Source organism: Mustela nigripes, chromosome 11, assembly GCF_022355385.1.
Source record: "Mustela nigripes isolate SB6536 chromosome 11, MUSNIG.SB6536, whole genome shotgun sequence".
Taxonomy (NCBI): Eukaryota; Metazoa; Chordata; class Mammalia; order Carnivora; family Mustelidae; genus Mustela; species Mustela nigripes.
The window spans coordinates 37,673,515-37,688,219 of NC_081567.1; the positions used below are offsets into that span (position 1 = coordinate 37,673,515).

Here is a 14,705-nt window from a genome sequence, read left to right on the forward strand (position 1 = left end):
CAATACATCCAGAAGAAGTGACATTAATTATCCATTTATTTTTTATTTTTTAAAGATTTTGTTTATTTTTTTTGACAGAAAGATTACAAGTAGGCACTGAGGCAGGCAGAGAGAGAGGGAGAAAGTAGGCTCCCCGCTGAGCAGAGAGCCCAATGTGGGGCTTGATCCCAGGACCCTGGGATCATGACCCGAGCTGAAGGCAGAGGCTTTAACCCACTGAGCCACCCAGGTGCTCCTAATTATCCATTTAATACAAATTTCCTCTCCCCTGACTTGGAAACATTAAGAGACCTTTCCTGCAATGTGAGTATTAAGCCAAACAAAGTACATAAAGGTTTCAGCACAGGGTCCTTGGTTCCTGATGACAACAGCAGTCAGGTTCCCAGGTGAGTTCAAAGACAGAGCCATGGGGCACGCCCTGGAGGAGGCTCCACTAGTCTCAGCACCCCAGTGGGTGTGGGAGAGCCAGGAGGGGTTTGGGAGGCCTGCAGCGCTTTAATGGCTCTGCTAACAGCCTCCTCGATTGGGCCAGACTCATGCCTGAGGGACTCAGGCCGCAGTCTCCACCCTCTACTGTCTCTCTGCCCCACCCTGCCCCCACACACCTCTCAAGCCCTGTGTTCCTGTCTCTCAGATCTGCTTTGGGCACAGTGAGGAAGCTGGGAAAGATCCAAGGGCAGGGCAGCGATAGGAGGACCTGGCAGGTCTGGGGCATACCTGGGGAATTCCAATCAGTCTTCCGGGTGCTCAGGAGCTCCCTTCCTTCTTCCCCCCACCACCCCAGTGTGAGCCAGGACACAGTGGGACCCTAGGCCACACAGTACCAGCTCCAGAAGCCCAGGACTGTGACCAGTGCAGCACAGCAATGGCCAGCCCCCGGTACCCGGTGTCCGTGTGTGCAGCGGCCCTAGTCCAGACAGCGCGGCATCAGGTGTGATGGGGTCGGGGTCGGGGTGGTGTGTGTCCTTGCCACCCCCAAGGAAGAAGGGAGGATTTCCTGGCCCAGACCCTCAGAGGTGCCCCCACCTTTTGTCTCAACAGACATTTGCCTTCTCTGTGTGCTGGTCGGACGGCAGCGACACCTTCGTGCGCAGGAGTTGGGAGGAGTTCAAGAAGCTCCATGTGAGTGAGCCTGAGGTGAACCCCATTGCCCCAGTGGCTTGACCCTCCAGTGGCCCCTGGCTGGATGTTGGCCCTTGCGCCCGTGAGGGTGTCCAGCTCCTGCGACCCCCAGCCTGGCAAGGAACCCTCACCCTCCCAAGGGAACAGGTGAACTCTCATGACACTGAGACCGATTCGCTGGTTCTCCCTTAGAAGAACCTCAAGGATACCTTCCCCGTAGAGGCGGGCCTACTGCGGAGATCCGACCGCGTTCTCCCCAAGCTTCGGGGTGAGGCTGTTTGCAAGGCCAGGGCGGGGTGGGGGGGAATCCCGGGAGGGGCAGGGGCACCAGCGACCTGGTGGAGAGAACCCTGGGGTGGTCCCACAGTCCCTTCCCGTTGTGCCTGCAGACGCATCGCTTTTGGTGCGTGGGGGGCGCACAGGCCGCGGCCTAGCTCGCCTGCGGCTGCTGGAGACCTATTCCCGGACACTGCTGACCATGGCTGCCCGCGTGTCCCAGAGCTCAGCACTCAGCGACTTCTTTGCACCGCAACCCCTGGACCTGGAGCCCAGGCTGCCAGCCGGCAGGTACCTCACTCATCCCCAACTCCCAGCCCGCGGAAGTACTTGGGGGATGGGGGAGGAGGGAAGACTGGGCGGGTTGGGGAGGGGCAGCAGGCCCTCACCACACATCCTACCCACCCCTCGCTGCGTGCTACCCTTCCCAGTCTGATGATCCTGCCAGCTCCTGAAGAGCCCCTAGGCCGCCCGACGGACACCCTGGCCATCCGTGGCCTGGAGGCTCAGAGCCTGCGATGCCTGGAGCCCTTCAGCACCCAGGACATGCAAGGCCGCCCTTTCCACACAAGGGCCCAGGAGGTCCTAGACGTGCTGCTGCGGCACTCCTCAGGTGGGGCTGGGTAGGACTGAGAGAGCTCGCTCTCTGCCCCCAGGACCGGAGCAGGCTTGGGGGGTCCTGAGCCTCCATGTACCTCTTGCACACAGGCTGGTGGCTGGTGGTGAACGAAGACCAGCAAACAGCGTGGTTTCCTGCTCCGTACCTGGAGGAAGCAGCCCCCGGCCCACAACAGCAGCCCTTAGGGAGCAGAGGTGATTACCCATCCCCCAACACCAAGCCAGCCACTACCACTGGGCAGCGTGTGGCAAAGCGGAGCCACAGGGAACAGCCAAGCGAGTACTGGACGTGGAGACAGTGTACTTGGTCCCCAGACTGAGTGGGAGCACCAGTGGGTTTGAGTGACCCCCATCATCAGGGGGTGCCTGAAAGTGGTGACTCCATGGGAGATGGGATAGGTCAGGGCCCTGGCCCCCGGCGCCCCGCAGTGACCCCCAAATACCCACTCCGCAGGGTCTCAGTTCTGCGCTTCCCAAGCCTATGAGAGCAGCCACGCAGATGAACTCTCCGTGCCTGCTGGGGCGCGGGTGCGCGTGCTGGAAATGTCTGATCGCGGCTGGTGGCTCTGCAGGTGCGCAGCGAAGGGCTTGGGCGGGGCCCAGGATTGGGGCGGGGCAGGATCCAGCACGCTCTAAACCCCGCCCTCCTCGCAGGTTCGGCGGGCGCTGCGGTCTCCTCCCCGCTGTACTGCTGCGACCAGAGGGGCTGGGCGCGCTCCTGAGTGGGTCAGGGCTCCACCGCCAGGAGGACAGTGAAGAGGCCAGGGTGGGAGATCCCCAACGTCCCCCTGAGATCCCCCAAGGCACAACGCTAACCCCTATGGTGCCCGCCCACCCTCCACTCAGCGCCATTCAGACCCGCTGCTGCACCATCACCCGCAGGGCGCTGGCACGGAAGTACCCTCTCCAGGGCGTGTGGAGCTGCGCAGAGGGCAGGCCCAAAGCTCCAGACCCCGGGGGTGACTGACGCTGGGTGACTGACGCTAGCCGGGCCACCGCCACTACAGCCGTGGGAGGAGTATCCGAGGGTCGGACCTCTGACTGGCGGGGCCAGGAAACCAACCTCCCCCATGTCCCTAGTAAAGCTCTTCCACTGAGGCACAAGCTAGTATCTGTGCTGAGGAGCAGGGTCTGCTGGGTCTTGGCAGGGCTGGGGCGAGACACAGTGCACACATGGGAAGTCCGGACAGAGTAGGACTGCTTTCTGCTTGTTTCAGAGAGCTGAGGGAGCCACAGAGGGGGCCGCGGGGAGGGTGGGCAGCTTCATGTTGTGCCACAAGAAGTCCAGGAAGGTGGCTGCCTGCAGCGTCCGGCTGAGCCGCTGAAAATGCCGCTCTGGGGGAGGACACAGGGCGTCAGCGGCTCCGTGGGGGCTGGCCGGCTGCTCCCACCCTGCCCCGGGCCTGGCCCACATACCGGTGTAGGGCAGCAGGGCTTCCAGGGAGGCCTGCATGCCTGGGTAGGCCAGGAGCTCTTCCGGGGGCTCGTGCCGCAGCAGCACTCCCAGCACGGCCTGCGCGTCGTGGCAGTGCCTCGAGTTGGTGTTCCACGTGACACAGAAGCGCAGCAAGGCCTCTGCGGGGACGAGGACTGTCGGACCTACCCGCTGGCTGCCCTGCCCCAGCCAGCCACCGCCCCACCACCCGCCCGCCCCAGACCTTTCTGATCTCGCCGCAGCCGCAGCACCGTGGCTCCCAACTTCTCGCAGGCCTCGGGGTCCCTCCGGATGGCTGGGGGTTGGGGGGTGGGAACCGAGCCTCAGGGAAGGGCATGAGTAGGACCCAAGCCCCTCCCCCTGCCCCAGAGCCCGAGGCAGCACTGACCCTGGATGACAGTGAGCACAGTGTGGGGCCGGTCCAGGGAGATGGCCAGGCCCAGTGCCCGCAGGTACCGCTTCTCATGGAGCAGGTTGTCCAGTTCCTGCTGCCTGGCGGGGGGAGGAGGGAGGACAGGGTCACTGGGGGACCTGGTGGGGACTGAAGGCAGAGCCAGCAAGGGGCTGGCTCGGGAGTCTGTGGCCCGGCCCGAAGCATCCACTGGTGCGGAGCTGTGTTGAGCTCCAAGCCTCAGTTTCTCCACGCCACCAAGCAGGGGTGACACCCGTATGCCCCCCAAGCGTGGACACATGGTGTCACTCAAGGGGACCGCACAGGGACCCCCAGACTTACTTGACCACCTCCTCCTCCCGCCGGGCTTGCTCCTCGGCCTGCTCCACCTCGGTCACATCCTGCGGTCACCGCGAGGTCAGAAGGGCACCCTGATGCGGCCCCGCCCAGTCCCCACAGCCCCTGAACGTCCATACCTTCCAGAGGATGACACAGGAGTCACTAGCGCCGGTGAGGGCGCGATCGTCCAGCCGGCTGCAGTGCAGCCCCCAGACCTTGTCCTCATGGGCATCTAGGGTTTTCACACACTCGTTGTTTTTGATGGTCCAGAGCTTCAGGAGACCGTCAGAGCCGCTGGGTTTGGGATCGGGAGGGGTTCAGAGCCGGGGCCCGACCTGCAGCTCACCCCCACCCGTATCCCCAGCCAGCTCACCTGGACAGCAGCTGGGTGCCACGGCTCACGAAGGCCACCTTCAGCACCGAAGCGTCATGCCCCTCGAATGTCTGCAGGGCGGGTAGAGGAGAGCGTGAGACAATGCCGGGCAGTGGGGTGGGCCGGGGAGGGGGTAGGCTGCCTACCTTGAGGCAGCTGAAGTCCTGCAGTGCCCAGAGCTTGACGGTACCATCAGCTGAGGCTGTGGCCAGCACCTGGTCCATGGGTGAGAACTGGACACACCAGAGGCCGCGCCGGTGGCCTGAGAAGATGCCAAGCAGCTGGCACTGTGGCAAAGACCAGAGCTTGGCTGTGCGGTCCTGTGAGCCTGTGGCCAGCAACTTGTCGTTGGGGGCAATAGCCACGCTGTTGATGTCCTGGTGATGGGAGCAGGTGGCAGCTCAGACCCCCATCCCAGCAAGGGCCCGGCTCGGCCCTGGCCCTGCCCTGCCCCACTGTGCCATCACCTTGTCATGGCAGCGCTGTGTGGCCTGGGCCTGGAGAAGGACAGGACCGCCGTCTGGGGCTGCACCCTTGGACAGCAGGGCTTCAGGGACGGGCCACACCTTCACAGTGCAGTCCTGGCTCCCCGTCACCAGGAAGGTCTCCTTCAGCCTGAGGCCAGAAGTGGGGAAGGGGAGACACCCGCTGAGCCCTGGCCAGCCCTGTCTGCTAGCGCATCACAGCCTGAGCCTGCAGGACCACAGCCCCGACCAGGGGGACTGTTCTGGATGCACACAGCCCCTGTCACCCCCACACCCCTCTGGGACCACTTGTCTACTAGAGCACCCACCACCCACCCTTGGTCCACCATACCTGATGACTTGGTCACATGACCCCAACACCACCCCCTACCCTGGCAAGGAATGTGTCTTCTACCTAAGCCTTGTTCAGTGTCATTCTTCCTACTCTGAAGCCTCCTCCAGCCTTTTTTCTAAGTTTTTATTTATTTGAGGTAGAATGTGAGAAAGCATGAGCAGTGGAGAAGGGGAGAGGGAGAGGAAGAAACAGGCTCTCCTAGGAGCAAGAAGCCTGACGCAGGGCTCGATCCCAGGATGCTAGGGTCACACCTAAGCCAAAGGCACCCACGCACCCTGAGCCTCTCCCCTTTTATTCACCCAGCCCCAAAATCACCTCTGAGGAGCTCTGACCTCCAAGAGCACCTGGGGGTCCCCAGCATTCCGTTACACATCCCTATCCCGGAGCCTCAAAGACCACGGCTGAAGCCTCCCCATCCACATCTCCCCGAGCTGGAACCCCATTAGAAGGATCTGGGCCTCTGAAACAACACAGAGCCCATCCCTGACCACTTACCTGGAGCAGCAGACGGCGCCCACGCTGTGTGTGTGCCCGGAGCCCTGAGCCACACGGGTCACCTTGCCAGCCTTGTTCATCCTCCAGAGACACATACTCTGATCCTGGGAATCAAAGAGGTGAGGACAGAGCCTGGGCTGGGCTTCCCCCACGGGGACCCATACCTTCACACTTCAGATGCCCCACCTTGGCACAGCTGGCAAAGAGCCGCCCTTTCCGAAACACATCCAGGGCCAAGACAATGTCTGGGAAAAAGTAGAGAGGAGAAGGTCATCAGTTACGGTAAAGGGGGGCCTTCCAGCCCAGGATGCAGTGCTGGGGGCACGGACATGAGGGCATGAGCTCCCTGACCTGTGTGGCCGTGGAGAATCTGGCAGGCCATTGTCTGCAGCTCAAACACTTTCAGGCTGGGGCTGTTGGAGGCCACAACAATGTGGGAGTCCTCGGGCCCAAGAAACCGGACATCCAGCACCTCCTCGCTGTAGCCGGCAAACTGTGAGGGTGGGGGCCGGAGGGATACCGGTCAGAGTCCGTGTGAGAGGCGGGTTGGCATCCTTGGGCTTCCGGCTGAGCAGGGCAGCGCTCACCTGTTTCTGCAACTGTAGGGAGCGCGTCTCGTAGAGCAGCAGGTTGTGGTCGGCGGTGACGGTGAGGAGCAGGTTGGCAGAGTGGGCCAGAGAGCAGTGGGTCAGCTCCTGCCGGGGGCCTGGTGGCTGCTGTTGCATGTACACACACTGCCCAGAGGCTGCCTCCCACACACGCAGCAGGCCTGTGTGGGGGGATGTGGGTGGCTGGCATTCAAGTCCACCGACCGCCCCCAGCCCCTGCTGCCCACCCTGGCCTGGGCACGCGCACCTTGGTCTCCGGCTGTCAGGAAGTGTAGGCCCTTGGACTTTACACCCAGCTCTGGTGCAGGCTCCTCCGGTAGCAGCACCGCAGCCTCCATGCTCTGAGGATAAGCTGGTTAGAGGCAGCCGCACCCCCCTCCCCTCGACTGGCTGGGCACCCTGGTATCCCCACCTCAAACACTGGCACAGTCCTCGTGGCCTGGTGGCTCCGCAGGTCCCACACAACACAGATCTTGTCACGGCCTGAGCTGGGGGTGGAGGTGGGGGGGGACACAGCCACCTCAGTCCCCAGTCTCAGTGGTGGCCCTCCCCTTCCCGCCGTGGCCTGAGCAGCTGGCCGCTGACCTCAGCATGGTGTGGCCATCAGCGCTAAAGGTTAGGGAGGTGACGGCACTGTAGTGGGCAGTCATCACGGCTAGACACGACTGGTCCTGCAGTGACCATGCGCGGATGGTGGTGTCTGCAGCTGAGGAGAAGAGCAGCAGGCGTGCGGGGTCCGGGTGGAAGGCCACTAAGCTGCGGGCAGGGAGCGGGGGCAGCAGGTGAGTTGCGTGACCCCGACCGGAAGGCCCCATTCTCCCTCTGCTGTCCTCTACTCACTGTACGACCCCTGGTGAGCCCCGAAAGTGGTGTGTCCCGTAGTGCCGCACAACGTCCCAGACACGCACTGCCCCATCACAACCGCCTGTGGAAACGTGTCTGAAGTGAAAGGGCTGGTGTGTCTGAAGACCCCCGACTGTGTGCCCTCCAGGGGCCCAGCCACTCCGCCAGGGGCCTACCTGTAGCTAGCAGTGTGGAAGTGGGATCAAAGGCCATGGTGGCCACCGGGGCTGTGTGTACTGCCTTCCACAGGCGGGTGATGCTGCCCTCTCGCCAGGCCCACTGAGCCAGCAGCAGTGCCCGGCTGGCTGTGACCAGCACCTAGAGAGCGATGCAGTTCAGACAGGAGAGGAGAGGTTGGGAGAGGCTGGGAGAGGCTGGGAGAGCCAGGAGGGGAGAGGTGTGTCCTCAGTGGCCCAAATTCAAATTTGCATGAGAAGTATGGAGCCCTGGACTCTTACCGTGCCCCTGCCCCATATACCTCATTGTCAGGGCTGAGATCAAAGGCAGTGATGTCCTCCTGGTCCTCCTAGAGGCAAGAGTCAGCACACAGAGCGCCATGAGCACAGGCTTCCCTCCACATTAGCCCACTGCCCTGGCTCTTCCCACCCTCACCTGCTCCAGGCTCCGCAGGACGGCCCCCGAGGCCACGTCCAAGATGTTGACTCTGGTACCACAAATGCAGAAGAGATGCTGCCCAGTCTGGTCCAGCTGGAGACAGAAGGGTATCAGCCAAGATAAGCAGCTCTTAGCAGCCCCTGCCCGCCCCACCACTCTGCCCCTCCCAGGGCCGGTACCTGCACCTTCCCGCCCTTGTAGAACGGCTCGATCTTGCGCTCGACAGCATAGCTAGAGAGAGAACAGCATTTGAGAGTGAGGCACCCACCCCTTGGCCCCCAGCGCCCAGCACTGGGCTGGGTGCTCTCCCAGAGCTCAACCCAAGAGGCCCCTGCCCCTGAGAAATTCCCAGGCAGAGGCTGGGATGCAGGGGGTTGGAGGGGGCTCTTCTCACTCTTCTCTGTCAGCAGCACTGAGGGGGGGTGTCACAGAGGAGGCCAGACCCAGAGCTGGCCGGGATTCACACCAGATTCTCAGGCAGTCCAGGCAAGGAGGCGGGTCTTCCCGCAGCAGAGTACTCCAGACCTCGGGGGCCCCCTGCAGGCGGTGGGAGGCCAGCAGAGGAGACCAGCCCAGAGCACCACCCCCCTCAACAGCTTCCTGCCTCCTCCCCAACCCTAGCTCCTTCCTTCCACTCCCCAAGTAGCACTCCTGTCTGCAGCCTCATGCTGCCTCCTCCCTCCCCTCTCGTTGGCCTCCACGCTGGTCCAGGCCACCGCAGGGTCATCTGGACAGCTGCTCCAGCCTCATCACCCGGCCTCTATCCACTGCCTCACTGCCCGCGGCTGCCAAGAAGGCCTTCCCAAACACACACGTGTACGTCACTACCCTGCCTTAAAACCCTCCCCTGTCCCTACGTGCTTCTAAGACCCTCACTTGGAGGAGCCAAGGCTCCTGACACACAGGCTGTTCCACTCGGTGGCGTGGGTCTCTCCTCCCCGATTCCTCTGGCACCTGGCTCACTGGGAGGCTTGGCTGTCCACATGAAATGGAGCCCCCAACCACCGAGCCCAGACACGCTCTTGACCCCAAGCCTTCCCTTCGGCAGTGCTCATCGCTCCCACTGACGGAAATGAGCTGCTTAGCGCGTTTACTCCATCAGACCCAGCTCCGCGAGGAAAGGAGTCCGTCCTGAACGGGGCCCTGCGCACTAAGATGTTCCCCAGGGTCCCTAGGTTACTGAATCAGCCCAGGATTCAGGGCCTCCAGAGCCACAGCGGACGCCCATCTCCTGAGCTCTCTTCCGGCTCCACGTTGAAGGGGACAGGAGGTGAGAGCCCCGCGCAGCCTGCCCCAGTGCTCAACACCGGAGGCTGGGGGAGACCCGCTGGGGTCCAGGACCAGCCCGCCCCTTCCTCCTTTAGTTTTTCACCCACAAGCCCCGATCGGCTCCTACTGTACTAACGGACGCTGGCTCCGCACTTTGTAATACCGCAAGCAACACGACTCCCACGGACCAGTTCGTATACCGCCCTCAGGCTCTCCCCAGACCCGAACCGGCGTCCGGTCGAGAGGCACACCTGCCACTCGGGCGGTGAACCCCGCTCCCTCCCTGGGCGGCATCCACAGCCGCAGCGCCCCGGCTCACTTGGCCTTGAAGCGGCCCACTCCCGCCACGGGTTCCGCCATGTCGCCGCCGCCGCCTCCCCCGCCTCCGCGGCCGCCGCGTGAGGGAAACTCGGGCGCCACTCTTCACTGACGGCGCGCCGCAGATGGCGTCACTGAGCACGACCCCTGTGACATCACCAGCTGCGCGCTCGGCGCCATCTTTGCTGTGGGCAGCCCCTGCTGTGTCAGGAAGCGGAAGCTGATAGAGGCGTCTCTGGCTTGTCTCTGGCTTGGAGGGACGGGCGTAGAGCCGCGTGGGGGTGGCGGGTCCTCCGGGGGCGGCTGAGTGCAGGGCCTGGCGTTTGCCCGCTGTTGGTTTTTTAGTGAAGTTTTTAAAAAAGGAGTCGTTGGAAATGTTTACTGAAGTCATCCCGAAGCTCTTGGCACTCGGCCTTCCGGGATTTGGGTACAAGGCCGTCAGGTGCTCCTGGATGGCTACGATAGATATGGAGGGTAAATGAATAAATCGGGTAACTTCAGAGCCTCTCAGATATTTATTGATCACATTCTACGTGCAAAGCGTTGTTCTAGACGTGCTAGAGGAGAGAGGGCTGGGGGAGGTCTGGCAAGGAGTCAGGAGCAGTGGGCGATTCGTGCTGTGGAAAGAACAGATCTCGGCAACGGGACGGGGCGGAGTGCAGGAGGTGCGCTTTTAAATGGGGCGGTGGGAAAGGTAAGGTGTCGCCCTAGTAGAGCGGGGACCCCTGTGGCTGCTTGGGGGGGGGGCAGTGCTTGTGGCTACAGGGTGTCCTGAGACCATACGGGCAGGAGATCAGAGATAATGGGGTTTCCCTCTGAGGCGTGGGCTTCTCCTAGGAGTTGAGAGCTTTGAGCAGTTGGTGTGACTGGGAAGTTGGTTAACAGACTTGGTAGAGGTAACAGGAAGGAGACTGGGAGGGGATCAGGGAAAACCTCTGTGAGGAAGACCATCCGAGGGAAAAGAAAGCAGGCAAACGGAGAGCAAGGAAAAGAGCCTTCCGGGCAGGAGCGGGCGAGGGAGAAAGGCCAGTGTCCCCGCGTGGTGAAGGCAGTAGTACCTGGAAAGGGGGGGGGGGGGGGGGGCAAATGGGATAAAGTTGTGAGGCCGGCAGGCACAGAGGCGGCGGGGCGGGCCAGGCCTAGGATCTGCGTTTATTTTCCCCTCAATTTACACGGTACCGTGGCCCTGGGCCCCCCACACCTCGGCCCCAATGCTGCCTTCTGGGGTGGCCTCGGCCTCCCCTTGCGGGGCTCCCATGAGCAGCGCGTTGTCTTCCTCCAGGAAGTCCCCGAGCTGGGCCAGCTGCCTGCGGATGAGATTGGTGGTGCGATGCACTTTACGCATGCGCCGGAGCAGGCCCAGCACCAGGATCCGGCTGCGCTGCTGACGCTGGTTCCAGGCGTCGCGCAGCTCCCGGTAGCAGTTGTGGTGTGCACGCTCCGCGGGGCCCAGGGTGGCCCCACAGCCCAGTGGGCACTGCTTCTGGGCCCCACGTTGGCAGTGCTGCCGGTGCTCAGCCAGAGCCCCACGTGGCACCCGTGCCGTGCAGCCCTCGTTGGGGCAGGCCGTCGGCTCGAAAGGGCATGAGTCCTGGTGCCCCCTTCGATGGGCCAGGGGGCACGTCACCAAGCAGCCTGCTTCTGCGTTCTTGCACTGAGGGTGACATAGAGCACAATATGAGCCAAACCAGGTGGGACATGGCCACCCAGCACTGGAGTAACTTTACATAGAACCCCCACCCCATCTATGACTTTCCTGTCTGGGGAGTCCACCAAGCTTTCCCCGCATCAGTGATGTGGAGGGGGAAATAGTTGGGCAAATGTTTGGAGGTAGGAAGAATCTAGACCTCTGAGAGCAGGTGCACAGGGCTGAAGGCTTGAGGGACTGGGGTGTACATGGCGGGGCTGAGCTGGCTGTTGCACAGAAGCCAAGTTTGTTTGTTTTTTAAAGCTCAGTTTCCTCATCGATAAAAATTAGGGGACCAGGGTGATGGCCGTCAGAGAGGACACTTCATCCTCTAAAAATCTTGTATGATCCCTATTTTACAGCTGAGACTCTAAGGGCTCAAAAAGGTTAGGTAACTTGCTCAAAGTCACACAGCAAGTAAGTGGTAGAGATGGGACCCACATAGGCAGGACTGATGACCTTGAGGCTGCAATCAGCGCTGCTAGACCAGAAACCCTGGGTTCTGAGGACAGGCTTCTCCTTACCCCCTCCCCTGGCCGGATCGAGAAGGGTGCTGGGAGCAGGTGCTTCAGGCTACCTTGACTTCCAGGCGGCCAATCGTCCTGCGGAGTTTATTTACGTGGACCATCTTTTTCCATTTCACCTCTTTCCTGCAGCACGGACAGGTCTTCTGTCTAGGAGGCAGGAATGGGTGGTGAAGAGTGTTGGGAGTGGGAAGGGACCAAGAGGCAGCAACACACCTTCCCAGGTGGTCCCTTCTCTTGAGCTGGAAGAGTCCTGAGGGCTTCACAGGGACTCAGCTCTGAGGCTGGGGCCACGGGCTATAAGTGCCACAGGGTGCGTGGATTTGGGAGCTGATTCTTACGCCCACTCCAACATAATGCTTGGCCCACCCTCCTCTCTGTTCTGGGCCACGGGAATGGACACAGCCCTGCCCTTGCCCTCCCATCCTCTTTGGTGCCCACTAGCACCTGGCTAGCCACCGGAGGATGCATTTCTTGCAGAAGATATGGCTGCATGGCAACCTCACCGGCCTCTTGAGAACCCCATGGCACACAGAACACAGGAAGTTGCAGTCGGGAGGGCTGGCGAAGAGGTTGAGATCATAGCCACCACTCTGCAAAGGCCAGGCCAAAATCAGGGACTGGCTGAACCAGGATCCAGCCACACACCCAGAGGGAAACCCCAGGATGGGGAGGTGGGCCATGAGAGCCCCAAGTGGAGTGATGGGTCAGCACCCACTTTGAGGGGGCAGCTGTGAGAGTCAAGACCAAGACTACCAGTCCCCAACTGGAGAAGCTGGCCTTGGCCTGGAGTTAGACCTGGCCAGAGCCCTCACAAAGGCTGCTTTCCTTGTCTTGTTTGGGAGCCTGTAACCCACTGTTCACCCTTGCTCAGAGTAAGGAGTGGGGTCCAACTCTGGGGAGGTCTCGAATTAGGAACACATTTAAGGGCCAGAGCCAAAAGGGACCCAGTCTCACCATGATCTGTGTCCGGATGGCAGCTCCACTGACTCCCAGGGATCAGGAGTCTCCATTTCACAGCATGAGTGGGCCGACCTCACAGTGGCATTGTCCAGCTCAGGCCAATCACAGCCCTGGGTCAGGGCCCAATGGGATCCTGTACCATATGGCCTTTGCTCGGAGTTGAAGGATTAGGTAGTCTGGACCTGAGGCAAGTCCCTGAAGCCCATCTTGGGAGTGGCTGTCAGCTGACACCCGAGCAGCACTAGGCTGGGAACCAAACTTCTGATGACTGTTTCCCCAAAGCTGAGGCTTTGGCAGGAATGTAGGAATTGTTCCTTTCTCCCTTCTCGAATAGTGCTGTCCAGGCCAGATCTCCCAAGAGCGCAGGGACTTTTGACTTTGACCCACCATCAGGTCTCTTAGGATCTAAGACTCATGGAATTAGCCGCAGAGTACAGATCAGGAAGATCTGGACCAGAGACCCATGTAACCTGTGGTGCCACCTTGGTGGGGAGCCTAGTCTGTGAGAAAGCCTTCCAGAACAGATAGGCTCTGACCACATGGGCAGGCCTTTGAGAAGACACTGGGAAATAATCTCCACCTGGGAAATCAGCATGTTCCCCATCTGAAACATGGAACCGGGAACTGCTCTTTCAGTAGCCCTAAGTACTGAGCTCACCAAATCCTATCCCAGGCCCTGTCCCCTCCTGAGAGAAGTAAGGAGCCAACGCAAGCCCTTGACCTGGGAATTGTACACTCTCATTTCTTCTATCAACTTGCAGAAGAAAACCCAGTTATTTCACTGGCAAAGGCGTGTTTATTTGGGAGTAACCACTCAGAACGCACAAGCTACAGCGAAACCACAAGCAAGCCCCCAAGAGACAAAGCAAAGGAACTTTATTTTATTGAGAAAGAAGGCTGGGAGGGATCTTTTCACGGATCCAAGTCCACTGGAGAATTCAGGGTGATGCCTGAGCTGCGGGAGTAACCCCTACGTCCTTCCCTATCGGGGCTGTAACTGATAGTGAGCCCCAGGGCTCCCCATCTGGTCTCCCAACTCCCCCTGGGGATGTTTCCCGTCATTGTCACCCTCGCCAGTGGGTTGGTGGCCCAGCCCACTCCCCGCAAGCTCACAGATGCTTCGCTACTGTGGAAGCGATGCGGTATGGGACACACAGCGAGGCTTCTGGTCTGGCCCCGCCACCCACGGAGCGCCACGCAGGAGTCAGTGCAACCCCTGGGGCCCAAGTTGCACCCCTCCGTGGCATCCGACGCAAAACTGGGCCGGCCGGCAAGAGGACATGTCGCAGGGGGGCCCCCTTCCGCTGCACACTTTGCTCCCGGCGCCCACAGGTGCATATACAGGCGGATCGGCGTGCACAACTCAAACCCACAGCTCTACTGGGCGTTGGCGGCAAGGTTCCCCCCCTCCCCGCGGTCCTGGCGGCGTGGGCCTCACGGTCCGGACATCGGCGTCCTGCGGGCAGAACACGGGGTCAGGGGTCGGAGGCCAGAGCGCACGCGGGCGGGGGACGGCGGGGCGCGTGTCGGGGCCTGGGTTTCACCGGCCCACACGGACGAGCAGGCGGTGAGCTGAGGCCCCCGGTGGCTCTGGGCGCCGAATCTCACCCGCGGCCACGGCCAAAGCCGCGGGTGATTTTCAACCAACGCCGACGTCCCGGCTACCACCCAGGGTCGCGCGGGCAGAGAGCGCGCGGCGCGGGGCGCTGACCTACCTCTCGGCACCAGGCAGCGGGGCGGCAGCTGCGCACGCGTTCAGACTTGCGAGGCCGCAGGTGCGCAGGCGCACGCGGAGCGGGCGGGGGAAGCCGGGAGCGCGCGGCCTCCGCACTCATAAGCCCGTCGCGGACGCGCGCCTGGGGCGGGGCCGCCGAGATCTCGCGGCACTTGGCGTGGTATAAAGACTGGCTCCGGGGGACCTTGTTCTTCCTCTTCGAGAGAACACGTGAGTGTGCGGCGTGGCCGGGATGGGTGCTGCGGGTCCCGCGCGGGGGATCCGCGGCGGTCCGG

The 14,705-nt window shown here is 61.8% G+C and overlaps 3 protein-coding genes and 1 non-coding gene across 5 annotated transcripts; 1 reads left to right on the top strand and 3 right to left on the bottom strand.

The window, feature by feature from the left end:
- NOXO1 (NADPH oxidase organizer 1) lies at positions 1–3,205 on the top strand. Of its 2 annotated transcripts, XM_059415675.1 has the most exons (8): positions 1–931; positions 1,042–1,122; positions 1,315–1,390; positions 1,512–1,689; positions 1,830–2,011; positions 2,107–2,211; positions 2,471–2,588; positions 2,671–3,205. In XM_059415675.1, exons 1-8 carry the CDS (start codon positions 866–868, stop codon positions 2,981–2,983), a joined length of 1,119 nt encoding a protein of 372 aa, XP_059271658.1. In that variant the 5' UTR covers positions 1–865; the 3' UTR covers positions 2,984–3,205. The 2 variants fall into 2 exon arrangements, with proteins under 2 accessions (XP_059271658.1, XP_059271657.1); XM_059415674.1 differs by having other exon boundaries at positions 4–1,122.
- Positions 3,204–9,646, bottom strand: TBL3 (transducin beta like 3). Its single transcript, XM_059415673.1, has 22 exons — positions 9,523–9,646; positions 8,114–8,165; positions 7,932–8,027; positions 7,798–7,845; positions 7,496–7,637; positions 7,317–7,401; positions 7,062–7,232; positions 6,889–6,964; positions 6,724–6,817; positions 6,456–6,637; positions 6,220–6,361; positions 6,055–6,113; positions 5,869–5,972; positions 5,022–5,169; positions 4,701–4,931; positions 4,555–4,625; positions 4,319–4,475; positions 4,185–4,243; positions 3,840–3,943; positions 3,675–3,746; positions 3,433–3,591; positions 3,204–3,351 (listed from the first exon to the last, which is right to left on the bottom strand). Exons 1-22 carry the CDS (start codon positions 9,561–9,563, stop codon positions 3,230–3,232), a joined length of 2,415 nt encoding a protein of 804 aa, XP_059271656.1. The 5' UTR covers positions 9,564–9,646; the 3' UTR covers positions 3,204–3,229.
- Positions 9,647–9,705: 59 nt separating this feature from the next.
- On the bottom strand, positions 9,706–14,635 carry RNF151 (ring finger protein 151). Its single transcript, XM_059415677.1, is given in 6 exon segments — positions 9,706–10,719; positions 10,721–11,175; positions 11,786–11,882; positions 12,180–12,325; positions 12,690–14,151; positions 14,411–14,635. Coding segments are annotated over 5 exon segments (747 nt in total). The 5' UTR covers positions 12,693–14,151; positions 14,411–14,635; the 3' UTR covers positions 9,706–10,673.
- Positions 14,217–14,343, bottom strand: LOC132027352 (small nucleolar RNA ACA64). The gene has a single exon (XR_009407139.1). It is a non-coding gene; the product is annotated as a small nucleolar RNA ACA64 (small nucleolar RNA).
- Positions 14,636–14,705: the final 70 nt, after the last annotated feature.